Below are 26,710 nucleotides of genomic sequence, written 5' to 3'. Positions count from 1 at the left end.
GAATCGTTGCTCATTCAGAGGTTTGAACCCATCCATCCAGCCGCTGATCCTGATTAATTAGAGGCACGCTATAGCCACAATGTGGGCCTTCTAGCACTAATTACCCCACTTCTTTCCGGGTGTGAGATGTTTTATAGTTCTTGCGGTTGCCGTCGTCGTGTTTTTACTTTACAGCGCAGGCAATAAACAGCGCCTCTCGAATGGTTAAAGTGCGCGGAAATAACGCCGCGCTTCTAGAGCTGATACGGAAGCTGAACAACGGTCACAATGACAGAAAGTCAGCATTTAATAGATAAAACCCGTCATTCGTTTTCAATCAATGTCCATATACGCGGTATTCTTATTCGAGGACAATGCTGCTTAATGTATTACAGAAAAAAAGAGTAAAAGTGGAACACAGGAAGAATGGGTTTTCAATTATGCAACAATATGATAATGAAGATGATTGTATCGTTTTATTTGGTAAAACTGTTCTGTGTTTGAAGACCGTCGAGCAGCAGGGTTTTGTTGCCATCCTGGCCATAGCCGATCTGCCGCGTAGCGATATGTCAAGATTAGTGAGTTTAGCTACTCTGGAAGTATGGCTTGGAACAATGTGCTTCTGGCACCGCTTTGCACAGCAGGTCGATTGCCGTCAATCAAAGCTCAAAGGGGAAAACATATAATGTGTGCTCGTAATGTACGTTAAACTGAACGCTTTTACCTCAGCCATCATATGGATCAACTATTGAGCCAGCTTTTTGGGTTTTGAATCTGGGAGCCATGATAGTGATGTTGCTGGGTTTTTTCAACTATAATTCACAGAGCCAATGTGACGTGTTATCATATAACGTGCGACCAAAATTACTTCAGTTAATAAAAATGTTTTTCTATTCTAAATGATTTCTGATATTCAAACAGGGCAATTGAGAGAAAAAAATGTTCCTTACATTTATCGTTCTGCTAATTTCTACCGTATGGATAATTCCATCTGATATTTAAGTATTTAGAGGTTGGCATCGTCCTATATACTTTTATGTATAATAAAAAAAAAAACCTTAAATATTGTGCCCATTTTTGTATAAGAAGGAAAGTTTGCAAAATCAAATGTGGGCCAAGACGATGTGCCGTAAAAGAATGTTTAATTTTTGTTAGCGTTACCTAAACTGTAATATAGTGGTCGTTTAGTCAGCCATCTTCTCAATACGAGGTTTATAATGTGAATTTAACGCAAAAAAAAACTAATTCATTTATTAGCAGTCGTCGTTTCCGTACCCCACTTCCAACGGATTTCCCTAGCCCAGCTTTTGTTCATTGAATCCAACACCGGAAATGGCTCAGACGAAATTAATAACCCTCACTGCCCTGACAGGTAAACTTTTTCTTTTCTTGTTTGTTTTGTAAAATCTTTCAGTATTTTAGTCGTACAAATATATATATATATATAACAGAGATTTCACAGTTAACGGAGGCAGCTGAAAAGGGTCTTACGCAACCGTTTTCAAAGAAGCCTTATAAACGCGGTTTTTCCGATATTCATTCTTACAGTCAGCTTCTATACGATGAAAGTTCAACTAAAGACGATCGATTGGTTTTGGCCATACCCGTAGTGTTCTGCCTGCTTCTGTAACATAGTACCACTTCCAAGTGGTTCGAACGGCATACTGGAACGTAACATTGTCTTGGATGGGACATAGACCGTATATCGTAATGTAAGTTGTCGTGAACTTTGCAAATAATTTTCAAGTAAATCGTTAAGATGATCATTTTCTAGAAGAGGCTGGCACAGATTGTGGCAAGTAGTTGTCACAAAAGCGATTTTTGTCCACTTTGCCGGGTTAGCAACTTTCGCCGTCTTTACTAAACTTAACAGGTCTCCGGCGTAGATCTAGCCAGCAATCTCTACATTTTACTGAATGAAAAAGGTGCCACCAACGTTTCCCCGTAACCGGGCGCGTTATCACTACGTGCATCAAACATGTTGCATAGATATATATATATATACCACAGGATGGATTTTTGAAATACGTTTTCTGTTTAGAGTTTTAAGTTGAAATCTGTAACTACTCCTTTGAAACGAACTAGGTTATCATCATTTAGATGCCAATATCTACTTAGACAACTCAGGACACATAGAGCTCAATTATAAAAAAAGAAAGCTTTATGACTTCTATTATTATTATTATTATTATGCCTATAATTGAAGTGTACAAAACAAATGCGTCACATTTTCAGGGAGTACTAGTAACCGTTTATAACAATCCTATTTTACAGTGAGCAGCTAGAGAAGTTGTTAGTGTTACCATACAATGATCTAGTCGGCCAAAGTACGAAACAGCATTCCTGACAGAGTCCCAAATCAATATATAACATATGTTTTCGTAATTATCAGTACACGGATTGTCTACGTTGTGCTTTTTTACGCTTAATTCGCGTGGGAGTTGCTTTAGTAGGCGCACAAATATCGCGCTAGGATAAGCTGGAAATAGACCGCACTTGGAATTTATACCATAGGCGCTTCGTAGATCATTCCTCGTTTGAATGGCTTTCGAAACGTTATATGGTGCGATCGAGACCGAATTACGTAAGGCAGATTAGAGATAAAAGTATGTACTATTTACCTGTGTGGTCATAGATATGGTGCGTTCTTCCAATATTAGCGAGCAGAGGCTTACAAGGTTTCTCAGCAGATTCGCCTACCGGTACTGGCGGCCAGCAGGAGATGCCGTCCCAGACTATCGGACACCATGCTAAACCAGAGCCAGCTGTAATCAATCCGAATTGTCATGAAAAATTAACCGCTAGAATTTAATTTCTAACAATATCACACTGGTCGATGGCAGAACTTAGTGCTACTTAATAAAGCTCCGAAGCCAATAACATAAAGTTGATATAATATTTAGGCTATAATTTAACTCGACAACTATACGTAATGCATTTTCATTCGGAAAAATATTGCTTTCTTTAAACATCACGCTGCTAACACTCTATCTTACGCCAAAAGATGTCCCTGATACTTTTTGCTCCTTTTATACAACGCGAATATGCCTTTTTTTTCTTATTCAAAACGCATCACGTGGTTTGGCCCTGTATCACCCGAAATTTTGCTAATCAGAGATTGGGCTAGTGGTCCCGGCGCTTCGTCTTGAACCAACGCTCTAAAATGGCCTTATGGTATAGCTGTGGCAGGCCGATCTGTCCTGTCAACGCTAGCTTCACGTTCTGAACTTCGGAGAAAGCACTGCAAGGGTAAGTATTCTTAACTATTATTTGCTCTGCGGAAGCCTCTTATAATGCTCTTTTCATGTCCTGCACAATCCTCGGCATTAAAAAAGCGAGCCTACTGATTATGGCCCTTATTTTTATGAGTTCCGATGCAGTTACGAAGCGACATTGGTTGGGAAAATCGTGGCGTGTTCCATCGCGAGATTGACCTAAAGATTCGTTCACATACGCTCGGAAGCAGAAACAGAGTACAAAAAGCAGAATTTCGACCTATTGTATTTTAGCTCTACCTATTTACTGAATATAATATGAGTCATAAACAACCTAAATTTTTTTTCATTACATTTTGTTTAGCTATAAAAAATTTTTACATGTATGTTAGTTTTGTGATTATTCATAGTTTACAGAAGTTTACATTGGGAGTCCTAACTGTATAAAAAATTCAGTGTTAAATAGGAGTTTGATATCTTTCGCTAACAGGTATACACTATTTCCCTTAGCAAAACAAACGCGAAAGCTGACAAAATGGCTCCGACAAATTTTCGAAAAACGTTTTTCTAGACCCGTTTCTCCAGAGTCCAGACCAGAGTCTCATCTCACGCGATTTAGTGGCGACAATGAAGTTCGTTAACTGATTTTTATAGTCATCAATGTTAATTTTTTTCATTTTATCTATAATCACACACGTTATTCGTTATCTGAATGGTAGGAAAACTACGATTATAGGCCGTACTTTGAATTGTAGTATGAACTTGCTGGCGCAGCGAACGACAGCTGAAAATCTCAGATATTAGTTCCCTATAGGTCTATTAACTGTTAGGCTATACCTTACTTATTTGACCTTTTGAGCGCATTGTAACACGATGGACATGAAAGATAAAAAGCTGAAGCAGAATTCATCTGTGTTCATTTGTTGAGGTCCGCTCAGTGTTCGATAAATGGAAATTCTTTCCGCTTTTTATAGCATATATATTTACGGCATTTATTTTATATATTTACGGCATATAATGGGTATAAGACATCTAGCGATATCGTACACGATTGCTCTCTGGGTCATATTTAGGTGACACTATACGGCGTCTAACGATGAGTATGTAATTTTATAACAGTAAGGAACATCTTGTAGCGTTTGCATTTATCACATTTAGTTTACGCTCATATGAAACGAATCTACATCAATGAGGCGACAGAGAAGAATCCCCCGAGCCACTTTTTTTTGTGAACGTAGACGCCCCCTCTTTGTTACGCATCCATTTGTGTCTACTACATTTGGACATCGAGTCATTCGAACGTCTGTTCCCCTATCCGAGTCAAGAATCAACGAGCGTGCACCTTCGCGCGAAATCTGTTACCTAGAGAAACTCACGCCGCGCAAGTTTCTTACCTATTAAGACCTCGAGTATGTGGACCCTGGGCCTAATAAGCAGAGAACCTGGACTTATGAGTTTCCGTGTAGGAAGGTTTGAGAAATAAAAGCGAAAACAAAAAAGCAACCCTTGCGGTTGAAGTTTTAGTTGGCATGACGTATTTCTCGAACGCAGCCTAGCTGAGACGTTAGGTATTAGAGGTAGGATATCTATAGCTGAAGCCACGTATTTTCTCTCTCTCCTACCACAGCCAACTGGCCTTAATCGGTTTTTTTTTTAGCAAAAAAACATAGCTTTCCCACTTCAATAACCCTTTAGAAATAACATCAACTTATTCATGTCTTATACAAGTTTGGTTCTGGAGCCTGACTTTCGTATCATTTCAAACTTCCCGTCGAACTAGTGGCACATTCAATCATTTTTTACATGAGACTCTTTAGTTTTGAGGACTGCAGTAGAATTGCCACAGATGAACTTTTATCAGATGTTGCTTTCTAGCGATACGGTGCTTTTCTTCATAAACCGGGCAGCTGCAGAATGGTTGCATTAAGGATAATGGCTTTTTTTTTTTTTTTTACAAAACGCTTATCAGGTCTGATATGTCACGTTAAACAAATTCCTAAGCAGCGTCCTATATAGTGAGCATTTGTTCATGACTTGCTGTAATTCTGCCCCTTCTATATAATTTACAGCGCCTTATCTTAGGTATTTAGTATCATTGGTTCTTGCAAAGACGTGCAAAAGGTTCAGTAAACATGTAAAAATATCCGGGGAGCTAAGGCATTGCACCTACAGAGATGGGCCAATTTTTAAATTGGCGTAAATATGCTAACTTAGCCTGACGTGTAAAAGGGCAGCTACAAAAATGACAACTGAAACATGGTACATTTTTTTAATATACGACTGCTGAAAACCTTCATTCCATTCTCGCAGAACTAAATGCAGGAAATTGGGTATACTCGTTAGGTTGTACCTCATCTGGGCAATGGAAACTGTTTTCAAAAAAAACTTCAAAATCAAGTTACAAAGAGCATCAAGTAGATCACGATCAAGACAGGAAAAGCCATTGCCTTAAAACGAAAACATGGAGGGAAAAAAAAAGCGAAATAGATAGAGATAACAGTTCGCCATGATTTTAAGATAAATACTATTATGTTGTTTTGTGCGAAAGTAAACTTGTGTAAAACTTGAATAGAACTATGTTAAGTTCAAGACAGTTAAGTTTTAAAATGTAATACTTGAAATAACGTTTTTTTTTTTTTTTTCTAGCAGTCACCTATTAACTTCAGGTTAGTAATGATTATCGCATAGTTGAAACAATTAACCGTCACTAGACGCATACAGAATAATAAAAAAGAAATAACATCTTTCGTATAGCTGATGAGTATATTTTTGCTGAGATGTATAGTGTAAATGCAACTCGACCACTGCGGATTGCGTACGAGTTAAGGTAACCTCGAAATTGGCTATCAGTTACTTAGAAGATTTACCCTCTTGTTTTTTTTTTTTTTTTTTAAAACTGGCCTATTTTCGTTAAGCTGCTTTATGAAATCCTCGACAATAGGCAACGCTATGTAGATATGTGTATTGAAGAGTGTTGATTTAATATCTGTTAAAACAGCAGAATGGTTGAATAAGAAGAAGATTTAACTGACAATGTAAATGTAACAGAGATACTATTTCTCTATCCCTTATAATACAGTGTTATCGAATCTTAGCTTAAAAAATCTTAGCTGGAACCATGGCTGGCTTGATTAATACCGCTATATAATATTATCAGAATATTAGAAGCGATGCCTCTGTCTCAAATATATCTCAGGGTCAAGTCTGCTACGATTTTATTTTGTCCTATTGATGTGAAATGCAGATCCTCCAATTGTCAAAAGACTTTACCGTTGTGATATATATAACAGAATAGTTATTATTAATGCAACAAGCTAATGTAATAAACGTTTTTCTAAAAAATCTTCAACATGGGCACCTTTGATTCTTTTTCACTTGAATTTTCAGTGAAGGGAGCCCGCCTTTCTACTGCTTGCTGTATACTTTGACAGCTAACTAGTTAATCTTCTGAATTGAAAACGGTCTTTTTTGTGGATCTTTTTGTGTATTCTTCGTTTGATCATTGAAATTGTTGGGTAAACATAGAACAATCACTAAAGCAACTTGACAACCTGGCCCATAAGAGCATTGATAACCCAAAGAAAGAACAACGTCTAAGACACAGACAAAATCCGTTACCATTTGAATTAAGTTACTAAATTGCTGAATATTTTATCATGGAAAAAAGACAATTACTACAAAAAAAAAATTGCTGCCTGCTAGCTTAATTAGCTAGTCAGGAAGAAGAAACCATTTTCAATAGGTTTCAAATTATTATAGTATTTATCTTATCCTTAGATCCGTATGTATATTTAAATTCGAAAGTGTACTCCACCATTGTTGTTTATGCACCATCTTCACAAAAGTGACATTTCTTCCTTCTTGACAGATCCTTGTACAAAACCAATGGTGCTTGAGCGTGATTACCATAGGAAAAGCTCCGCTGGTTAACACGACTCTAATTTAGACGATGTTCAACAATTCGATTGGTAAAGACAGGGCAGACCAAACGTGACCGTCTGAGCTTCAGTTTGCTCTTCGGCAATCTTCAACATCGACAGGCGCCCTATTAAACGAATTAAAAACGACTGTAAATGCTCAGAGAGGATTAACAGATTACATAGTTCCCTGGCTTCTTGATGGCTCCCTTTCCTTCCCCTCAGTATTGTCTACGATACTGTTCCATGGGCGCATATCACAGACGAAAATTTTAAACGTCATTGTCTTTTAATTAATCCTGCCAGTAGTCTTCAACAGGGAACCTAGAAAAAAACCTAGGAAAAAAAATACAATAAATATCCTAGGAATAAACACGTTTTTCATCGTGATTTTCGAGAATCGTTTTTTTCTTTTTCGGTTTAGGCAAGAAGCAAAATACATGTCACTTTATGGATCATTCGAGATTCAGCAACCATATTTTATATGTAAATAAATTCTTGAATAATGTATATATATATATATATATATAAACTGACTTATAAAAATTTAAAAAAACGTCTGCGACGTTTAACAGTTCGAGGCCTTGAATGTTTCGGAGAATCTTTTCAGGCGACAATCACTTCAGATCGCGTTGATACATGAACTATCCGTATGATGCCATGAGTGTGTAAATATGTAACAGCATTTATACAAATCGCGATTCTGAGAGTTGTTTTTTATGCACATAAAAACAAGTTGAAGGACACACGTTTACTATTGCTCGCAGGCAGCGCTCAATTATGTGATCCGTTGGAGTCTAGTTAAGTGGTCACGATAGTTACCTATGAAGATATTGTACAATGAATGCATAAGTTATTCAATACTTGTGTATGGTTAAGTTTAGGTTTCTGTTTGTGTTAATTCACTATATATGTGATGTGTAGTAAGCTTCCTAATTACGACTGTTTCAAAAAAATTGTTAATACATGATATCTAAAACTCTAAACGCGCGTGCGAAGTCGATTGTTTACCACGACCCTAGTGCGAGCGTAAAGAGCCGCGTCTAGAAACCTAAAGTAAGCGTCTATTGTAACCGTCAACTTAGCGGGAGCGTTGAGTTAAAGGGGGTAACCAGAAAAGTAAAACTAGGTAGTGAGAAAGAGCTGTTTTTCTCGTGAACTTTCATTGGGGTAAACAGCTGCCATCGTAACCGTTATGGAAGCTATTTTGTCGGTTGAGTTTTAGTGCGCCTCAGAAAGGGCAACAGGCACAACTTTTTTGTTCGACTTCCCCTTTTTTTACCATGGTTGGCCCGTTTATGTCGACCGCAACTAGAGCGTGAATCGTTACGTCCATTGAAATCAGATAGTGATAATTAGCGACTGAATGGACAGCCGATAAATTTCCTGAAAGAAATGCTTGGTTTTGCAAAAAGTTCAAAATTAAGCTCGTAGGTGCGGTATCCGCTCGTGCTTTTGGCTGCTTTATATCTATCTGTCTATCTATCTATCTATCTATCTATCTATCTATCTATCTAGAATACGACTAAAACTTTATGCTTTTGCACGTGCCTGTTTGTCGGACCCAAATCGCATTGTAGATTGACTGCTTTCGGCTGATTTCTTTTTGCGCAGGTAGACTGTCATCATAGAGCAAACTGTTCATGAAGTCCAATCGGGTGAAGTTCTTCTCCAGTGAAGAACATAATGTTAATTTGGGTATGTTGAATGTACTTTTCAGAGTACCTCAGACGTCTCAAATAATCTCACTTTCGGATGCAAAAGTTGTTTGTTCTTAAGCTCGGTAAGATTCTTGATGTTTTTCTTCATATACTTAACACAATTTAGTGATAAAATGTTCCGCAATTGTCGAAAATTAATCGGGTATGAGTTATATCTGCATATGATTATACATGTTTCGCTCAGATAGGTATTTCTTTCCAGGTAATTATTTCGTAGCGCTAGTTTAGGCCAGTCGACGTTTTTACAGCGATTTTTGTGATAATTCCTGAAAGTTTTGTAAAAGCAATACCGCATTTAAGCAAAATGCTTGACTTCTTACATTTTTTTCCGTTGAGGGTCCATTTTCTATCGAGATGGTTCATAGTTTATCAAGTACATCGCTGCAAAAGTTGGGAAAGGGATTAACTGAAAAGAAGACTACGAAGAAGGATCTTTTGACGTGCCTTAATCACTGCCACCGGAGCGTTTCAACAAGACAGCGAAGTTGCCAGGTAAACAAGTGTAAGTATTATAGCTCTATGCAGACGCCTCGTAATCGACACTTGGTGCAATAGAAGTGCTCATGTCACAGATTTTACCTATTTCTGAAACAGTTTGGGCAGCACAAAATAGGTATATTATTGACATTGAGGTTTTGTATTTTTCCAAGTTAACGGTATAATTTGGCGAAATTATTAAGAATTTTTCAAATATGTCGGTACAGCCGTTGAGGAACGGATCGATTAAATAACGAAACGAGGTCAAGGTTACCTCCAACCTCCCAACGGGAGGATGGAAATATGTGTGACAAAATAGATGTTTGTTATTCAGTAAGCTTTTAGATGAGCGGTAGATGCGCGGTCCGAAGGTAGCTCTACATGTGCAACTCAAGTAAACCCCCGTTTGGGTTTACACTTGATGCTTCATTTTCGAGGTAACTTTCAAGTAGCAGGACACAACAGTATGGTAACGGGTATGAGCGGCAGTAACTAGAATGAAACTATACATTGTGCTGGAGCTACGTAAATTACACTGTTGTGAAGCAACGTAATGACGTGACAGAATTTGTGCAGCAAAATCCTAGGAGCAATATAACTAGTAACAATCGCGTTGTCGTGGATTAATCTTTATTTGTGCATAATGTAATACGCTGCTGCGACAGTTGACATAGAAAATTGTACTTGTTAAGAGCCACCTAACTGGAAATTATTATCAATATTTGCAAAGTAATGCTTTTGAAGCCAAATTGAAGTCAGAACATCGAATTTAGATACTATAGACCTAAGGCTTTTAAACATGCGTTTTCGTAAGATAAGTAGGTCAAGATAGAATGACGGTCGTTATCTGTCGATCACGCAAAGGTTGTAAATCGAAACTTAAGAAATTGGACGTTTTTTTGGTGGAAGACCGACTCCAGCATGGATAATCCAGACCAGAATGCAAACTTTTAATTATCTAATGCGAGGTCTTATAAAAGACTGAACCGGACTTAGATTCCGCCCACTCTATGTTATACCATCCGTCGGGATTTTACGTTCGAGAGCCCAAAGAGCGACTCTTAAACGGACATAATTATCAATATAATTAAAAAAAATCCTAAATGAAATGTCATCGAGATTCGCAGGGAGAATAAATAGATAAACAAACTCAAATGTTTTTTCATCTATTGTTAAGCTCGCTTTTCGAAAAGTCGTACAAATTTTCGAGGGAAAAACTAGCCATACTGCAATGTTATTTTTAGTTGACTGTCGGACAAAATAGAAAAATCAATTGAGGCTCAATAGATGCTACTTCAGCTCAGATTTTATTGACATTTCCACTAACTTTTTTAGAAAATTAAAATAATATGCTTAAAATTCGGAATTTTATTTTATATTTAATTTTAATCTGTACTTTTGTGTTAAGTTTATTTTTGCACAAATTTTTAGCGCAGTTGATGTTAGGTGATATCATTTATAAAGAGCATTATTTTTAACGTTCCAATTTTATGTACAAAAGCTAACATTTTTACAAACTACAGATAGAAACCTGTTTAAGATTAGCTTTGAAATCTACTGTAAATTACTGATTTCGCACTTGTATTTGCGAGGTCGTTAGCACGTTGTGTTTATCGGATATGTATATAAACCTGGATATGTATGTGTTGAATTATACGATTGAAGGGAAAAAAACCAATCAGCAGTTAACAATCTGTGCAGTCGATTGTATCTAAGATGCGTCCTTAAATATCGCGCGATTCCTCGTTCTCTATATATTTAACGGATAATATTATGAGAAAGAAGTCGTTGATTAGACATCATAAGTTGACTATGACCTACGATTGTTACTGAAAAGGTTTTATGCAAATCACCAATCTAGAGCTACGTAAGTTACCCACGCTTAAGCTATGTAAGTTGAGCTTTACATAGAACACAAGTTTCTGTAGGAAATTTACGTTACTAATAAACGCTCAGCAAATGTGTGGTTTTGCGTAACTCTCACTACGTAACTGTATATAGCAGCTATACAGAAACAGAATCAGGTTATGCAATGGGCATTTCGATACATCGTTTACATGTTTAGCTAGATCGTTTTGATTTGCTAGCATTTAATGCGTCTTTCGATAGATTTGACAGTTCGTTCATTTGTGGCACTATGATAGAAAGGGAGTAACTTACTAAACTAGGGCATAACATAAAGGGCTTTTTTTTTAGGATAATACAAAGAAAATCGTTTGCATCTATGCGTACAGAGGTGTCCATATATATTCAGCTAGAAGTACGACACACATACAATACACTTTAATATAGAGAAAGATACTTTTGGATATACTAACACAACAGCCGGGAAGAAGCAGCGATAAGGTAAATAGCTTTACAGTTTGCTAACCTTTTTCCCAACTGTGAACATACCTTGAGCCTTCTCTTTTTCCAAGGGTCTTCCATATTGGAAAACCATATCGAAACGAAGTAATCAATTTTTACTGTGGTGTTTACCAGCTGATGTTTATACTGACTTATTGTAGTCTTAGGATGATACGTCGTAAGTAACAAAACTGTTTTATTTTGTCTTGCTGCTAAGATTCACACCCCCCTGTCGAAGCTTGCAGGTATGACCTCGAGTTAACGAAATCATTGCATAAGTTTCTAGCATTTTTTTTGGGGTAAAGCTGAAGTTGCTGAGCACCAGTGCTCCAGCCAAGCGCTTTATATATCAGCAAAGCTTATTTTTAGTAAAATACAAGGAAAAATATGATGATATTCACGCTGGTCGCATCTAACAGCGAGATAGTATTCATGATTCAAATTAATTGAAAAACAATGGAGCTAAAAAGACATCAAACGGTCGTACGTCTGACGGCCTAGTTGTAATGACTCAAGGGCAATTTGCATGTAAAGGGCACGAAAATATTGCTCGAAAGTAAGTGAAATTTTGCAAGAGCTCATTTTCCTGCTGGATCAACATGATCCGCTTCCTTTATATATATATATATATATATATATATATATATATATATATATATTAGATTATATATTATTATAGATATTTAAAATTTTCCTGATCTTTATCAAGATATAACGACCAACCAAGTTGTTATATTTACGTTTTGTTACTGTGGCAAGCTGTGGATTGACATTCTTCACGTCACTAATTTGAAGGCTGATTTGCCCTCGATGAGCCTCGTTTACTTCGTAATCGAACTAGAATGTTGTTAATCCATATAGAAACAACTCACTTAAGCTAATATATTAATATTCTGTGTATTTTTTATCTAAATTCACTCGATTTACTAACTGGGGCAAACGCTGTAACAACGTTGTGTCAAAACATAAATCTATTGAATATTTTTTAAAGTTTTACTTTATCTATTTATTAATCTGTATTGAATGCAACATTGGGAATCTATTAAATGGCTATGCATATATATATATATATATATATAGGCACATTCCCGTCCAGTCGACCAAAAGTGGCCTTTTACTTTCTTGGAGATAAGTATTTGTCAATGTTTACCTTTTTTGGTAAGTGTTGCTGGAAACTTGAGTTTTAAGGTTTTCAGCAATAGATCATTTTTGTTTTAGCTTAATTAACGATATTTTCAAAACGTTTGCGCACAACACATATTTTGCCCGCGGCAAAAATCTTAGAGTGAAACTATTTAAAGCTCTTAGCTCGTTAAGGGTATAATTCGTCATTATTTAATATCCTATTTAAAATAGATGTGCGGAAATTTGTCATATGATAATTTCGATTTTAATTAAAAAAGCTCTTGAAAAGGCTTCTCTAAAGAAGCCTTTTCAGGAGCTTTTTTTTTTACAATACTTTTCCTTCTGGTATGTCGTATGTGGCTTGTAAAGATCAACCAGCGAAAATAATTTAATTTTTAAACATTTAAAAATATTTATCTGTTTAACATTTCCTGCATTCATGAAAATCTTGTGTTTTGTCAGGGAAAAGCTTCGACTATAAGCTACCTTCAGTTGGTCTCTCTCGTTATGTGCTATAAAATGAATCACGAAAAAACTTCGTTGTGTGTTAGTTATTAGTAAACAGCTCTCAGCCCTTCTACCTGGAAGCCTACACGGTTGGACGTGTCCGTAATATACCCATTATTTGTAAGTTAGGCGGACTAACTTTACAGCTGTGTGAAGAATAGACATATGCAAGTACGTGGTAATATGCAGTAATAACAAATACAAATATGCAGCCATAAAACACGTTATTGACAAATTTTTCCTATGTCTGAGCGGGATTTTTGGTCAGAAATACTTGAAGTGCTCATCTTGACGCGTCCTAGAACGCGGTCAGACCGTGAATCATCATTCAGAGAAAAAGATCCGTTTTGAAATATGGCACACTCCACCCTATAACGATAGTAACAGCAATGGAGTCTTTGCGTCTGCAAAATAAACAGTAGACAGTAGCAGAAGTGATAGATATTTTTTGTTGCCGCTCTATATTATCAGTAAATAGTTCAGGTGTTTCAGTATGCAAAAAACCACGCTAGAGCAATTACATTGTAAGGCAATGAAGCGATTTTTGGCCAAATAGAATACTTCATCTTTCTGTGTTTTGCCAAATTAGGTTAGCATATTGGGTCATAAAGCAGTATAGTAGCCTGAGCTATTTCGGTATTACCGTGCGAACGAAAATACAGATCGAATACTGCCATAGCCCAGATATCTGTGAAAAAATCGAAAATTAAGATTGTATTTCGGAGTAGCAGTTTTGAAGGAACGGTATAGTGGAAAATTTACCACATAGAAGTGGCGAGAAGCTGGGTTCTGTTCTTGATATCTAAGATTTTGATGAAAAGAAAGAAGGACTCACGCAACCCCACTCAATAATCATACTTACTAAATTACTAATTATTATTGATTCGAGAAAAGATGGACTACCCTGAAGACGATCGGATATAGACCATACTGACCGAGAGTTACTGGCGCATACCTTCAAAAAGCAAATTTACCGAGGCCGGTTTCTCTGACCCTCTTGTTATTACATACAGTTGTTTTTGAAACAAAGATATATTGAATTTTCATAAGATTCGTCATTCGAGTTCTTCGGTCACCGAATGATCGCTCGTGATCCACGTGTTGCTTAACGAAAAGAATAGGCCTTTTCCTACCCACAGATCAAATTCTGTAGCAATTGTAAGCAGTCTTGAGTTCGCTGATTATGTGACTGTACAAACTGGGCGTTCTGTGATTGTCTCGCACGGAGCAGGAAGTTTGTTATTAGGTTTTTTTATGCGAAAAATAAAATCTGCCGTATAGGCACTTTAGATATGTTGAACAATGCTTACTAAAGTCAGACGTTGACGAAAGTGTAAATAAACAGGCGGTTCAAATGTTTCGAAGACGTAGGGGGCACGAGTTCATGGAAAAGGATCCGCATTTTGGAGGGTCTGTGAAGCAGTAATGTTTGCCGCTTTCAATCTCAGGACTGCTTCCACTTAAGAAGCGACGCCAATCGAATGCGATACTAGCATATTATCTGCTATATACACCTTGATTCTACTGGACCTTTTCAACTTTAACTCAATACCGCATAAATAGTAGTGCTCGAAATACAGTTATTAAACTGTATTTGGAACTGTATTTGTAAAACAATGGATCAGTATGAATATTATCCACCTTTTTATAAAATTATTTTACACAACTTGCGCCTATCAAACAGGAACTTATAAAAATAAACATTACGACTGTCTAAGTTGCAATAACTCTGAAGGATAGGCTGAGGGAAAAATGTCTATGCTAAAATAGTTTTCAATGAAGAAATAGTAATTATGCGTTCGACGCGCAATGCGGCTTTGTAGCATTAATGTCTTTTTCGTAAATCGTCCAACTATGAAGTGTATATAACGAAGCTCATTCAAAGAAAAAGCCCGCTTGAAGTCATTGGTGCCCTTTGCTGTCCCTTTTGCCAGTCTAAGACGTAGTAACCTCGGGCGAACGGTGAGAATCGTCAACACAGCAAACGGCAAATCGGAAAAAAAAACACTGGAAACAGTTCGTACGATTCTTATATATATCTATAATTACGTCCGTCGTCTAACGTATATTGTCGAAATATATATAACAATAGTCTATATCCTGAAAGATGACGTACGTATGTTACTTAGTTTCGATGGCAACGAAAATATAGCCACAGGAGAAATTCACTTATACTGTGTGGTAAAAGTTTTCTGAGAAGTCTTTTACTGGCCGAAACGGGCCTTCCTCGGCCTGCTAAGGGATATGTTCTCGCTACAGAGGAGGTATAAGCGAATATTAGAGTAAAAATTCGGCGTAAATTACTTTTTTCGCTATTAAACTTAACACAGCTCAATTGAACATAATTTTTTCGGGCGTCGCCTTATCGAGCTTTAACCGAATAGGAAATTTGCCCGACGAACTGCCTTTGCCGCCGTAGTTCTATGACAGAACTTGAATTCGTAAACCTCCCAGAATTTTCGGCTCACCGTGAATCGCGTGCCAAAATTTTCACAGGTTTCAAACAGTGCAAAGATATCTCGAATACGGAAAGGAGTGTCGGGAAATATCGAAAACACTATTAAGCTGTTACAATGGACTCTTAACTGAATTCGCTGTGCAAGAACGATGATTCTTAACGTGTGTAAGATGTATCTTCGTTAATTCTTGACAAACCTTCCCCTGCGCTTTGATAGCTTTCTGTAGCTTTGATAGCACCTGCCATCCGTTTTCCCATATGTAATTTCCCTACTTCTTGCCCACGACTTGTTGTCTTCTTTGCGGCACGGAAAGCTCCGTAATCATATGGGCTTAGGTCAAGAGAATTGGCGCTCTAAAGCCCAACGCAAGAAGTAATTGGGATCCGGCATTATCGTTAAGTAAGCAGACTAGGCACTTTCGATTGCCACTCTGACAGTTCATGGGTCTTTTGAGAAGCTCGTAATAGTGAGCTGCGTTTACTGTTTCATTTTTGGGCAGGAGTGGAAAGCCTCCCTAGCAAGTACTGCTATCGCTCGATGTCCGAAGAGCAATACCATACTTTTTCGGCTGGCAACGTGCTTTTCTATTAAGACTGAAAACACATCAGGTAGCCTATGCCCGAAACGAAACTTGGATACACTTCGTCTTGTGCTAAGACCGAGCCGCCTGAAGCAATATCTAACGGCAATATCCGACGTAACACTCGACATACTTCTATTTAATTCCGAACTCTGGAGAAACTCATTATAATTATTAGCCCATATCTAATTATTTCAATTCTTTGAAACTACTCTAGCAAGATTCGTTTGGTTCTTTATATTCGAGGGCATTATGACGTGACGGGAAACGCAATAAAATTAATAAATTCATTAGTCCCATAGCGTTTGAACTGTGCCAGCTGAGAAACTCTGCTTGTTCTTAGATGAAAATAATTGTAAGCTGGCCTTTCAGATTTCGTTCCCTGACTTGAGCTTCTACTGGCTACATAGTAGTTATCATTGTAGTTTTGTTAAGGATATTCGAATATAACCCGAGTAAACAATTTTTCAAAGCATATCTATGCGGCCAAATAAGTTCTTTAAATCAGCACCGTTCGTTTTCTAATCGCTACGATAAGACGACTAGTTCTGTTGCTGAAAGCGTTATAGACACGAAGAAGTTTGACCACCAAACGATATTTCTGCCTTTGGCCTGCAACCGAAGACACCTTCAGTATCAAATACAGCCTCTTCAGCACTTACGAGTCGCCATTTGCCGAAGGGGGAAAATGACCGAAACGACTCAGGGTAGCTGCTGTGTGTACGGAGATGAGAATATAGATTAAAAGACTATTCAAAATGTTCTCTGCGATTTGAAGGGTGCACACCATACGACTTGTAAAGTTAGACGAAGACTTATTTGAGTCGCTTTCAATGAGAGATAAATCTCATACGAGCCCAAGCACGTAAAAAAATATACTTGCTTTTCATTCAAAATTACTTATTTTCCACAAGTCATAGTTTACTTACGTCGATAGTATATAGGGGTCTGACCATCGACAAGGCGGGATCGGTGAAAACATGCTCACTATCGAATGAAACTTCGTAATTTGTTGACGACTCGTTGTCGCTTCTATCACTGTGCCTTGTTGCTAAAAGTATGGTACACGTCTTACTATATGGGTCTATGCGGTTACCGTTAAAAAAACAGAAATAAAGGTCGCTGTTCAAATGTTACCCTGTTCGACGCTAATAAATATTATTTAAAAAAAAAAAAAAAAAAACGTCTTGCGTATGTCATCTTAATTACTTTATATCTAAAGCAATATTTCTAAATATTGATCAATTTTAAATCTCGACCTCCCTCCCGTCAGTTTCGGACCTTGCTCGACATACTCAAGCTGATTTAATGGTCGGAATAGCCAGCTAAACTTGATACTTCTATGTACCATATACATATAGATACTATGCATTTTTTTTTATACTATACAAACGATGTTGATCCGCTTATTATTTAGATTATTCCAAATTATAAAATACCTTATTATCACGGAGCGTGGACTTACCGGCGTCCTCGACCCTCTATTTGTTGTGGGAATCCCTTGGATTAATTTCGATCTTCTCGTAACGTAAATAATAATACGTAATACTGACAGCTGCAAGCTTTGTGGTAATTAGCTCGGGTATATTTGAGTGTCGTCGCCGGACCTAGGTGCGAGATCACCTAATTGCCTTTTTTACTTACTGGTATATCCACTAGTACAAGCCTAGTCTGGGTCAATGCGCTTATGATCTCGGTGTAGCAACAATCAAACTCAAATATAAACCTGTCGTTCTTTAATTTCATGTGTACAAGCTTGTTATTTTCGATTTCAAAAATCCGAAAGAAGCGGATTTTGTAGTTAGCTGTTTTTTTTTCAGCCTTAAAATGAATGAACGATGCTGTCCGACGAAGCTGAAATTCAAACCTGAGCTCATAGATACACGCTGCTTTTGATGAAAATACTCAAGTCGAGTAACTTGGCTTGTTTCGCTCCAAGTTCATAGCAGAATATCGAGAGGTGGATCTTTCGAAAAGCATAAGGAAATCTATAGAATGGATTGTCAAAAAGTTCAAACACTAGTTACCTTAACACCAAGCAAATAAGTGAGCAGGTGTAAAGCGCTACGCTGCCATGGCGTAAATTCATGTTCCGAAAGCCTTGATCTGATGAGATTTCCCGAGCGATCTGAACAAGTTTCCTAACGTTTACTTTTAGTAATGGTGGTTGTTTACTTTTACGATAGACAGCAATAGGTTCAATAAAACAATTAACAGAACTGATTTGTTGGTTAAGCTTCCTTTTTCTTGGTATGACCTGACGGCCCGTTTACGAAAACTATACCTAACGTATCATTCTGAGCCAATGCTGAATAACTAAACAGCGTTTAAATATATCGGACCAAAACATGGGCCCCATTTTCGCTAGGTGCCACTTCTCTACTGACTCAGTTCCGATACGTCCCGCCTTGACCTAGGCGTCTAGAAAATTTGGCCGCGCAATTGCTAGCGCAGGTTACCACAAAGTATAGCTTAGTGACTTAGCCCATATCTAGTATATATATTATGATATTTATTTATCTATCTTTATATATTTAGCCTGTCAATGGGATTAGATATGAAAATTTGTAATCGTTTTGTTGTAGCGTATACATACATGTCTTCGATGTCGGTAATTCCCTCACCGAACGGTGGCGTATAGCTCTCTTTCAAGTTTGATATGGATATGATGCTATGGTAAGTTGTCCTGATACCTTACAATCCCAGCAAAGACAAACTCGATTAAAACAGATTTTCCATCTAAATCAATGCAGCGGTTCTAGATCAGTCCAGCCGATCTAAAGTAGACCGTAATGCTATTCAGCTTAATAGTGAGTTTAAAATCTGGTGTGGATCAGTGTCGGACGCAAACACGTTAAATACCACTGACATCGGACAATACCTACAGAGATGATCCTTCTCACGGGCCTGATCTGATTTTGATGAAAGTGATAAAAACATTGAGGGCAGATTTTCTAGCAGACCACTGAAGCAGCTAATGCTGAAATACATATAATGAGGAAATCTCCTTTTTGTACCCTGCGCGGAATCTCATTCCGCACAACAGAGACTATTTTAGTTCTCACTATATTATGCTTTACGCTGTGTTAGTTATACATGATCAAACATCCTGTGGGTGCAACCGTTCGCCCACTGGTAATGCAATCAATTGAAACGAACACTTTCGGCAAACTGATGCTCACAAATGAGTCACGGCATAGTTAAGCTTTTTAGCCCGAGGTGTATTAGAGGCTGGTGGTCTCAAAATAAAAAACAAATGAGTGGAGAGAGAACAATGCTACTTCGTTGCGAAAAGAACTCGCGTTATGTTTAAGTTAGCTCACAGTCTCAAGACTTCGTGCAGGAGATTTTCGTGATGTATTACTCGATTATGATGTTCACGAATATCGATTTCAGAATATGGACCAAAAATGATCGGCCATGGGGCAACAGCAGGCTGAATTCCTCAAAATTCTATTTATGTTTTGAATGAATTTATCAACGTCTAAGACTCTTTTCTATTTAGGGCATGATATTTGTGATATCAATTGCTGCTACTTAGTGCGAGAAATATGCAGAAAAAAAGATCAAAAAAGGACTGACTCTCCACTTCTCTATACCGTTAGAGGGCGCTACTAATGTCCTCCCACGCCGACACATCACATAGCTACTATTTTTACATACCACAATATTTTTATGTACCACAAACTTCTAACATTTCGCCATACGACCATTATCCGTGATGCCCCACAGATCGCTTTTCTACTTTCTCTACCGCTGCTTTGTGTAACTAAGTCTCTATTTCATCCTTGCATATGCCATCTATATCCTTCCGCAACAGATCATCCTATGTTTTGAATTTGTGGCCGGTTCTAATTTGGTGGCGCGCCCGTACTCGCACGTATTAGCTGTCCTTCTTGACTTTGCCCCCACTGCTTTGGGCCATCGTCTTCATCGTCATCTTCTACAAGTTCGATGCATTTCATCGGGCAACTCTTCTATAACCACCACTGGCTCTTTGAACTTTCGTCAGAGCTTACTGGGTCTGCCGGTCACCACTGAAGACTTGCGCACCACGACTACATCTTCGACATCGCATTGTATCAGGTAAGATCTCCTCTTCTTCTCATAGTGTTGCTTGTATCTCTCTCGCATCATGGTGATTGTGTTCCAAACCCTAGCTCCTATGTCCTCCGTTAGATTTCATACCAGTCCTAGTTCTACATCGATAACTACTCTCGCCTGGGCGGATAGCCATGTAGGGCTTCGAATTGGCGATTTTGCTATACTATTCGTCGACCGTTGGTTGATTTGCAAACTCACCACTGACAGTTAAAGCCTTTAGTTCTTAAGATCTCTGAAAGTCGTACACAATTCTTTACGATTCCGACATTTTTGAGTGAACGCCATACTGCGATCTGTAACCGGCACGACCGATGCACCGAATCTCAAAAACGTTGCGGAAATCATACTGCTTACATCGTTGACGTTGACCTGATGTCCCCATCCCAGCAGATATCGGTTCGATTTTGCTAGCGGTGTGACGTAATCGGCGTATATCCTTTAAAACGACCGTTTGGTGCCGTATTTGGGTCAGAGTGTCCCGGGTGTCTTCTCACTGTTATCCCTACGAGACAGACAGCGCAAAGATGCTTTTGCACATGCGACTTCATTTTAAAAAAACGGTAACATTCATGGATAATGGCCACTGTGTTGGTATAATGTCCTGCCTGTTTGCGGCCCAGCACACACACATTCTCATCTCTTCGATATAAATCTCTCGATTCGGTGCTCTTCCCGCTTCCCCTTTTTGTCTTCTAGAAAACAGCATGAAACCCTTACAAGAAAACTTCTACGTGCCTTTGGAGTCCTTTCAACGTCATCCTTCTTGAGCGCGTTCGCTTTCTGTACTATCAAACCGTCGTTGTTTTGAATCATTGTCCTTTGACCTTCGAACGTTAAGGATATGGCGCGCTTTACTCGTCCGTTGTCGCTGTTGAATTTGCTGTCTTTCGCCTGCAGGCCCTACTGGGCTACGGTTCAATGGGTTTGCATGTTCCATTGCTGCACCTGGCTTGCGCTCGATCCTGGATTGAAATTCAGCTATCTGATCCTAATATCGGGTAACCTGTCCCATAGGCATAATAGGCCTCAGGTCTACACCGCACATCAGTCACTAACGAGAACAGCCGGCATGGCAAACAGTGTTGCATTGCTCATGCAGCAGCTGACTGCTTCAGCTTGGACAAATCGTAGTTGGTCTCTGACACCGACAACTTGTAACGAGTACCAAGCGCCATTCGCTCCTAAAGAGCTGCATTAATAGTCCTCTTAATCCGAGACTAGTTGCATCAGTGCAATGCTTGGTCGGCCTGCCTTTCTCAAACTTTACTAACACTGAGTGGGTCAGTCGGACTTGCTTTAGCAATTCGAACGCCGCCTCGCATCGTACGGACCACTCGAATTTCGCTGACTTCTTTAACAACGCACTAACCAGCTCTGTGAATTCCCTGACGCACCGTGGGAAATGAGTCTAGTCCAGCTAGTCCCATAAACACTTCAAACAGCCATGGGCATTAGCTAATTACTTTCACTCTTTTCGTACCAGGTTTGACCCAATGCCCAAGAAAGTCAACACTTTCCTTGAGAAACGTGTAATTTCGTTAGTTCCGCTTCATCCAATGTTCTTAGTATCAACTTAATGTTCACTAGCTGTTTTTCATACGTGTTACTTGCCTGGACTAGATCGTCCATAAATAGGAAAACAGCATTACTACCTAGCTTTTCCTAAATGCCCGTTACCATATATCAGAGCTGACTTCACAAACTCTTCTGACGGGTGGTAGAGGGCCATCAGATGTAATACAATGATTGCCACTTTCTCTGCAGCACTTTATTTTATTGGAAGAGCCCCATTGGAGATCAAATGCAGTATGGAGGTTCATTCTACCAACAGTATTCAGCTCATCTATGAACGGCATCGGGCACCCCATCCGCATCGTCCGCGCGTTTAGCTCGCAGTAGTCAATGGCTACACGCTGGTCTCTACTTTCATTATAAAAACGGAACCGACCGCGACGACGTTACCATTTCCGCCTATTATCTCAATGATAATATTTTGTAACGCGTCTCCCTCATTTAACGTTAGTATATGCAGCTTCGATGCCACTAACTCTATTTTTACCTAGTACCGCGCTTAGCTATTGCTTAGTTCGCCTGCTTTGATAGTTTTTGCCATCGTTTCCGCTTTCTGATTGTGTTTGTTCGACTTTTCTTTGTGCTATCCATAAAGCTTGATGATGTCGTCGTTGCTAGTCTTATCTAATTAAAACAATCTCTCCGATCCCGTTTTGCTGTTAACTGTAATTCACGGCGATACCAGTTCATTAGCGTTCTCCCTTATCATTGCAGGGTCGTACTCTTCGTCCGCACACCCGCTCGCGGGACACAGTTCGCGAGTATAGACTGATATTTTCTTAACTAGCAAGGTGACAGTCGTTTTTTTTACAGGCGATGCCGTGCTACATCCTGGAGATGCTTCACGTCTAACGAACTTTGCGGCCTTTTAGCTTCACCAGCCCACCGTGCTAGAGCAGATTCTTCTTCAGCTTGAATGGCATGTTGGTAACTGTTCGTAACATGCTAACGCCTGCTTGCGAGTCCACCTCTACGAGCCCTCGCTTTTTGCTGACTTTAAGCGTCTGCTTCTTTCACTCACACGTGAATCATCTAACGAAAATGCTAAAGCGTATACTCGGCTACAGTCTATCTCGGGTAGTGTCCTTGAGCGTCGCAAGGGTAGTCCTATTTCTACCTTCAGTTGCTTGACGCACCGAACTCTGGATCTGTGTTCTGCGCTCGGGCTGTGTTACCGCTGAATTGGGGTCTACAGAAGCACGTGGCTGTCCCTCCTTCTAGCGTTTTAGATAGCAGCGTCGACTCTGTGGATGGTCACAGCGGCATCGTCTGCATTTGCTGGTGCTGCTTGCTGCCATCCCGTTGCTGATCAGCACACTCAGCTCGCTGGTGACCGACCCGGTTACAGCTGAGACGCACAGGCTCTTTGCTAGCTCGAATTCGCTAGTCCTTCTTCCGCTTTCTTTCCCAAATATCGGGCCAGCATTGATCGATGTTTATGCTCATGGCCGTCAATTATGGCGTTGTTGATACATTTAAGTTAGAGACAAATGAAGTTGATTAAGATGAAAAATTAAGAATGTGTGTGACAATATATAATCGATCTAGCAGGCACACAGCTTTCGAACGCTGATTTTTGTGAGTCCACCCAGTCGGGCAAACAGTGATTAAAAAAAAAAAACTATTCCATAAAGAAAAACTGGGCGTTTAATAAGATAAGCCTCTGCTTAAGGCTGGGAGATCTTTAGTGTATGTCCCGTGGTAACGGTTTTGAGATGTTTCGTTTTTGAGAGTTTAATGTTTGATACTTGATCGTAATCTTAATTTTTTTCTGAAATTTGTTGCCTTAGCCTATGCTAACCAATGCACCCTACCTGTGTAAATAAGGAAACATTTATCCGATTCAATACGTTGGTGTATACCACATAAAAAGTGTTTTTTTCGTCAGCACTACCAAAGCAGCATCGGTTTCAATTGGAAAAATTAAACCTGTAACTAGGAAGAAGAATCAACTCCAATAAACGTAAATTACTTACCTTATACCTTAGAATACTTTTGACCTTGTTGTTTCCTAGGTCCAAACCAAGGGCCAATAATGTAGCACGCTTCGAGCATTAATTCCAAAGACGTAGAGCTCTTAATTAGAAATTAAAAGGGAAATGCAGCGTTTGACACGAAAAAGTTTTCAGGAGAAAATAAAGATAAGCCGCACTACCTACTATTAATTATTTGAATTAGTATAAAAAGAGTGAAGCTGAGACCTTGTCTAGTACAGGGTAATAAGGAAAGGAAATTTGTAAAGCAGCATGGCAGCAGGATCCGGCGTGCGCACATTTTCAGGTGTACATAATTATTGTGTACCACCATACTCGCTACCCTTTAGGCGTACGTGTTGTTTATACGAGCGCTACGCGCAATGTCCTTCAGTGTAATAGACGTAATATTATATATACAACAAAGTCTTTCTTATCATACAGATACGTAGACTTTTACCTGAAATTTAATGTATTTGCCATTTTCCTTCCACCTTATCCCATCTCCCAATTAACTTATTTCTTTTCAGCAAAGGACATTGCTCGTCTAGTTGGGTTTTGAACTGTGGACAATATAATGGGTGCAAAAAAAGATTCCACTCAAGCCTCGACGTTGTTGTAGAGAAAGGTGACTTTGCCTTGTCTAACGAATCTTTCCTGTTAGACAGCCCCGTGAAATTGACGCAACTGAGCCATAAACATAACCCTGTTGACTATCTTATTCTTCCCGAGCAAATTCTAGTGTATAAGGCCCTTCTAGTCCCACCAGACGCATCGTCCAAGGCCGTCTATAGGAAGATAGGCCTTCGATAGATTCGCCGGTGTAAGCTAACCATTATTTCTCTACTTTGTATCGATCTGAAGCCAGCGCTTCTTGTAACGGTGGCAATTTCGTGTAGAACGTGCCATTGTGACTGTATTCTAGCTGGTTCTCATGGTAGCCTCTCGTTTGTGAGGGGCCATGATTTTGTGTGCGCCTCATTCAGCCTGTAACGTATATACGCTTCTGATTTTTCATAACTTCAGGTACCAAAAATCTCCGACAGTGGTCAAGTATTTGCAGCATTTATACTAAGCATATTAAAGGCTTCTTCTCTACGGGAAATCGGTCGCGCACCCAGAAGGTTGGTCTTCCAGATCTAAAATCTTATCACTGAGTTTAGTAAACCTCTTCGAGTAGTCCTTACACTTATAGGGTACTCGCTTAAGTACCCTGGGCTGCTTCGGCAATTCTTGACCGAGGCAAAGAGCAAAACAGAGTTCGTATCGAAAACATGCCTCTTTCTTCATCCAGAACATCTACCTTCACAGGTTCAGTTCTCATTTATAAGGTGCTACCCTTTGCAGAGTTAACTTATCTCTATTTTTTCGAGGAGAGAGAAGGCATTCTTGAATGATGAGGGTGAAAGAAGAGTTGAAGGCTATATAGGGAAGGGAACGATAAAAGCAAACGGTCATCACGCATGTTTAAAAATAATAACGTTGACGAACTAAGTAGACGCTAATACGGTTGACGAAGAATAATATGTCGTAACCATTCCATTTTTCCCCATTCGATTGTGCCTTATTATACGGTTTTAGTTTGCACTACGATGATCTTCATTTTTACTTTTCATTCAAATTATTGAATAGGTATTTCACAGCTGTAATCATACATCGTCTCTCACACGATATTGATGACCCATAGCAGCAGGCCCCATCAGTGTCCTTTAGACGAAATTCTAAGTGTATGTTGTTTGTAAACAATATCGCGTTTCTGAAACTGAGTTCGAGTGGGCGACAGGCACGTCTTGTCTTGTGTTTATTCCCTCAGAGTCATCGGTCGTAGACATGGCTGACGTCATGTCTACCCACTTGTTTCAAGCGGGTCGGCCTTGGATAAAATCGGCAATTTTTCCATTTTTATTAGCACTCGATGAAGATTCAGTTTGTTTTTTGCTACACTAGAGTTCAGAGTGCTTGCTTTCTATACCGGGCAGGTGAATAGTCTCTAGGAAACAATATAACAATGGTAATCATAATCGAAACGGTTGCGTGAAACACAGTGCCCATTAAAAACATAACGATATATATAATCATCATATATATCCTATGACATACATTATATCAGAATGTATTAACTTGTAGGCCAACAAAGAAGGATAGATCAATAAACCCAATCTCGTGAATATAATATCGGGCCAAATTGTACCTGATACGCAAAAAGGTCGTCCGACGTGAAAACAATTTATTAGTAGCTATCTCTTTATTTTTCTTTTGTTAAATTATTATCCACTAAATAACGTTAATCGGTACGCGCAGTATTATACATACATTACGATGTAGATCGAAGAAAATAGACGCGCCATAAAGTATATCATTTACTCAGATATATTTTAACGCTTTACTACCAGGAGTAACTACGTGGTCTGCGTACTTTAACTTGGTTACTACAGTTGTATTGTTAATTTTATCATTTACGTGAATATATAATTTACGCGCGGCGTCCACAAAATAGACAACTTGTGTTATTATTATTAACTTATAATAACTTATATATTATTAAACAACTAGAATTAACGGGCAAATATATATTGTTCGCTAAAGGCGCGAATTAACTACCACTGCCCTGTTTATAGTTTGTTGTTTACGCAGATGTTTATGGCTTAAACGAAATTTGTACTTTGTCTATGCGAACCAAATGATGACGATACGTAATCGATTTACACTGCCTGCAAAAAAAATATATATATTTC

General features: G+C 38.7%; 1 protein-coding gene and 1 long non-coding RNA gene across 8 annotated transcripts in view; one reads left to right on the top strand and one right to left on the bottom strand.

Moving 5' to 3' along the window:
- LOC111247711 (corticotropin-releasing hormone receptor 1-like) overlaps positions 1 to 26,710 on the bottom strand; it is a 75,546-nt gene that overhangs the window by 37,139 nt on the left and 11,697 nt on the right. For 5 of the 6 annotated variants that reach the window (XM_022798969.2, XM_086984996.1, XM_022798967.2 and 2 more), the window contains exon 2: positions 2,601 to 2,744. The exons of the other annotated variant lie outside the window; for it this stretch is intronic. In XM_022798969.2, coding sequence (XP_022654704.1) covers positions 2,601 to 2,744 — 144 coding nt within the window. The remainder of the gene's footprint in view (positions 1 to 2,600; positions 2,745 to 26,710) is intronic. 6 annotated transcript variants of the gene reach the window in all.
- Positions 9,097 to 25,247, top strand: LOC147757089 (uncharacterized). 2 transcript variants are annotated; one of them, XR_015323662.1, is made up of 3 exons: positions 9,097 to 9,334; positions 20,147 to 20,412; positions 25,002 to 25,247. It is a non-coding gene; the product is annotated as an uncharacterized LOC147757089 (long non-coding RNA). The 2 variants fall into 2 exon arrangements; XR_015323663.1 differs by lacking the exon at positions 25,002 to 25,247 and adding an exon at positions 22,195 to 22,299.

Source organism: Varroa destructor, unplaced genomic scaffold, assembly GCF_002443255.2.
Source record: "Varroa destructor unplaced genomic scaffold, Vdes_3.0 BEIS01000003.1, whole genome shotgun sequence".
NCBI lineage: Eukaryota > Metazoa > Arthropoda > Arachnida > Mesostigmata > Varroidae > Varroa > Varroa destructor.
The sequence above is the reverse complement of the archived record's forward strand: the minus strand, read 5'-3'. Positions and strand labels throughout refer to the sequence as shown.